At 41.0% G+C, this 3,644-nt stretch overlaps 1 protein-coding gene across 1 annotated transcript; it reads right to left on the bottom strand.

Annotated features, from left to right (window-relative positions):
• Nucleotides 1-305: 305 nt before the first annotated feature.
• Nucleotides 306-1,256, bottom strand: LOC122914212 (olfactory receptor 52D1-like). Its single transcript, XM_044260843.1, has one exon. The coding sequence runs from the start codon at nucleotides 1,254-1,256 to the stop codon at nucleotides 306-308; it is 951 nt and encodes a 316-aa protein (XP_044116778.1).
• Between the last annotated feature and the right edge of the window lie 2,388 nt (nucleotides 1,257-3,644).

The raw sequence follows: 3,644 nt of genomic DNA, 5'->3' as shown, positions 1-3,644 counted from the left end.
ACTGGGTTTTCTGAAAACTTACTGGTTCTTACTGTCAAAAGTACTACTACCAGGCCTCCTGATGTTTTCCTACAAAGATTCAAAACCTACAGCCACATGATGAGCCACATAATAGCCTAACAGGAAAATAATATTCTGTAGATTCAGCAAGTATAAATGTGTTGTTCTAAACACTTCAAACTCTTTCAGATAATATGTGATACTGGCTTGCTAGAATTACCAGAAACCGAAATCTCTAGCTCAGGGAAGGTGACAGATTAATTGTAACTTTTTCCATTGATCCTTGGGGTACACAGAGAGTCTAGCTACCTCCTTCCCATAAAAAAGCCAAATATTCTCAGGCGGATCTGTTTGGTATTAATGCCATAGACCAGGGGGTTGAGAACAGGAGGCACAAGGAGATAGAGATTTGCAAGTACAATGTGGACGTGAGGAGGTACTTGGTGGCCAAAGCGGTGGGTAAAAAAGGAAAAAAAAGCAGGTACATAGAAAATAAGAATCACACAGATGTGGGCTCCACAAGTGCTAAATGCTCGGAACTGGGCATCCTTGGAGGGCAGGCGCAGCACAGTCCGCAGGATCAGGCCATAAGAGGTGGCAATGAGGACCACATCCATGCCAGTGACTGAAAGTGCCACTGTGAGACCATAAATGGTGTTGGGCTTGATGCTGGCACAAGCCAGCTTGGCAATGCCCATGTGCTCACAATAGGTGTGGGGGATGATGTGATGTCCACAGAAGGGCAAGCGTTCGATGAGGATGACAAAGGGAAAAACAAAGAGGAGGGCACGGACCACACATGCCAGACCAATCTTTCCAATCACTGCGGCATTGAGGATGGAAGTGTAATGAAGCGGTCGGCAGATAGCCACATAGCGGTCAAAAGCCATGGCCAGTAGAACAGCTGACTCTGTGGCAAAGACAGTGTGAACAAAAAACATCTGTGTGAGACAGCCATGGTAGGAAATTATGTGGGACCTAAGCCAAAAGATTGTTAGCATTTTGGGCAACGTGGTGGAACAGAGAATCAGGTCAGTGATAGAAAGTAGGCACAGGAAGAGGTACATTGGCTCATGCAGAGTTCTATCTGTCATGATGATATAGATGATGGTGCCATTGCCAATGAGAGCAAGGATATACATGGAGCAGAAGGGGATGGCAGCCCACATGTGCTGGTCTTGCATCCCAGGGATTCCAAGTAGAATAAATGTGGAAGGATGGAAGGCAGTGTCATTGGTGACCAATGCAGAAAGCATAATGATGAAGAGAACACACGGCTTTGTCTTCCTGAAAGTGGTTAGAAAATGAAATGGATCATCCTAGATGTCACTTATGCCTCCCATATAACCATTCAGTTTCTTGCCTCTCTTTCATTCCCAACAGTTATACTCCAATTCATGCTTTCCTCATTTCTTGCATGAGGTATTAAAATAGCCTTGTAACTAATATGCCTATTTCTAGGCTTTTCATCTTTCAGTGAAGACTCTACATTGCTAGAAATATTTTATCATGTGAAATTCATTAACAATAACACAAATATAACCTTTCTTACTGTATGCTACTCAGAATCCCTTGTATTGACCTCCTCTTGTCTACACTCCACCACTTCCCATTATGTTCTAGTTCCTGGGACATTGGAAATAGTCCAGTCCCGACTCTCTTGCTCTCTCACTTCTGACTGGGTTTGACCATAAGAAACACCAACAGAGGATTAAAGGCATGTGAGGGATTTATTCCTTCAACTCCCTCCCCAAAGGATTGCTGCAAGCTGGTTTTATCTCTATAAATATCCTTCTCTGGCCTTGGTTTCTTCTTATAACGATGTCTTCCTCTTGTCCCCTCAGTCCAAGGGATGACAACAGTGCCTGCTGTCAATAATCCGGGAACTTCACAAACACTAGTGACTTCTCTACCCTTATCTACCCTACCCTTACCTAATACAGAAAATGGTTTCTGTATTACATGGCCCTGAATGTTCCTAATGTAACTTGAGCTCCATTTCCTCCTAGGATCTTTTTTTTTTTTTCTTTATTAACTTCAGTAACCCACTTATAGTACATCGTTAGTTTTTGATATCGTGTTCAATGATTCATTAGTTGCATATAACACCCAATGCTCATCACAACACATGCCCTCCTTAATACCCATCACCCTATTACCCTCTCTCCCCACCCCCTCCCCTCTGAAACCCTCAGTTTGTTTGCCAGAGTCCATAGTCTCTCACGGTTTGTATCCCTCTCTGATTTTTCCCCCTTCAACAGATGAATGGATAAAGAAGTTGTGGTACACATAGACAATGGAATATTATTCAGCCATCCTGCTAGGATCTTGATATGGCATGCAAAGTTCTTGCTTTTGCTCTTTCCCACCTACCTTAGATTGTTTACCATCCTACTCCACCACATACTTCATGTTCCAGCCATATCTAAGTGTTTTTGAAATGTCCAAAATCATGTTTTATCACATCTGTGTGCTTTTTTACATGCTGCCTTTTGGGGGCACAGAATAGCTACTCCCCTTGGTCACCTGGCGTACCACTATTTAACAGTCACTCAAAATCCACATGACTATGTTCCCCTCTATGATCATGGCCCTTCTATGATCCCTGCTGCTGGGGTGAGACAGTCCTACATCTTCAGCATACCTCCCTTAGGAAATATAAACTGCTTTCTGAATGTGTATGTCTCCTGCCCCATAGTGTATGTGTATCTCACATACATTATGAAATTTGAGTCTCATTTTCTTCTACAATTGACATTAATGCCTTATATACATAAGACCAAAAAACAGCATTTAATTGGGAAATGGATAAAAGGTTGAACACAACAAATGAATTTAACAGACTTTTTTAAGTGACCACAATTGAAAAACTGTGTTTCTTTGGCTCAGACAAGATCTTTTCTCACCAGATCCCCATCATGTTCTTTTCACTCAATATACTCTAGAATGTGCTCCTATTTAGCTCTTCAATACAGTTGTAGTCTAATCTAATCTACGGATATAATAAACTTCTATCTGCTTTCTTGCTTGGCCACATGATTTAGTTGGATTATAAGATATATCTGTCTTAGTGTGTTTTGTTTGCCTTAAAGTATGAGTCCTGATATAAATGGCCAGGCCAGGAGCCTCACAGGTGTGTGCTCCCCAAAGTCTCCAAGTGAAGCATGCCATAGGAAGGGAAGTAGAAAGTCCCAGACCAGGGGCTCACAGCTGAGTTAAGTAAAGGAAGGTTTGGGGGAGTGACTGAGCTATAGATTGAAATTATGACAACAGCCAAGCAGAAAAGAGTGAGGGAGGCATCTTTCCTGGAGTCATCTTGCTTTGAGAGATCCTTGTAGGTGAAGTCAGTGTCATAATTCCTAACTATAAACATTTCAATAAAATAATAATAATAATAATAAAATAATGAAATAATAAACAATAAACATTTAAATGTCCATCTTGGAAAGTATAAATTGTTTTAATTCTATCCAGAGAATACCTGTGGTTTTTAAACAATAGAAAAATTAATGAAATATAAACTTTCACCTATCTGGGAAATCAGTTACAAAGTGTGAATAGTTCAATAATTTTATGATGCTTAGCTCCCATATGTGATATCCTGAGAAGCAGTCATCTGGAAGAGGCTTGTACAAATCTAATGG

Source organism: Neovison vison, chromosome 7 (genome assembly GCF_020171115.1).
Source record: "Neovison vison isolate M4711 chromosome 7, ASM_NN_V1, whole genome shotgun sequence".
Classification (NCBI taxonomy): Eukaryota; Metazoa; Chordata; class Mammalia; order Carnivora; family Mustelidae; genus Neogale; species Neogale vison.
Note: the sequence above shows the minus strand (reverse complement) of the source record. Positions and strands in the feature narration are given on the sequence as shown.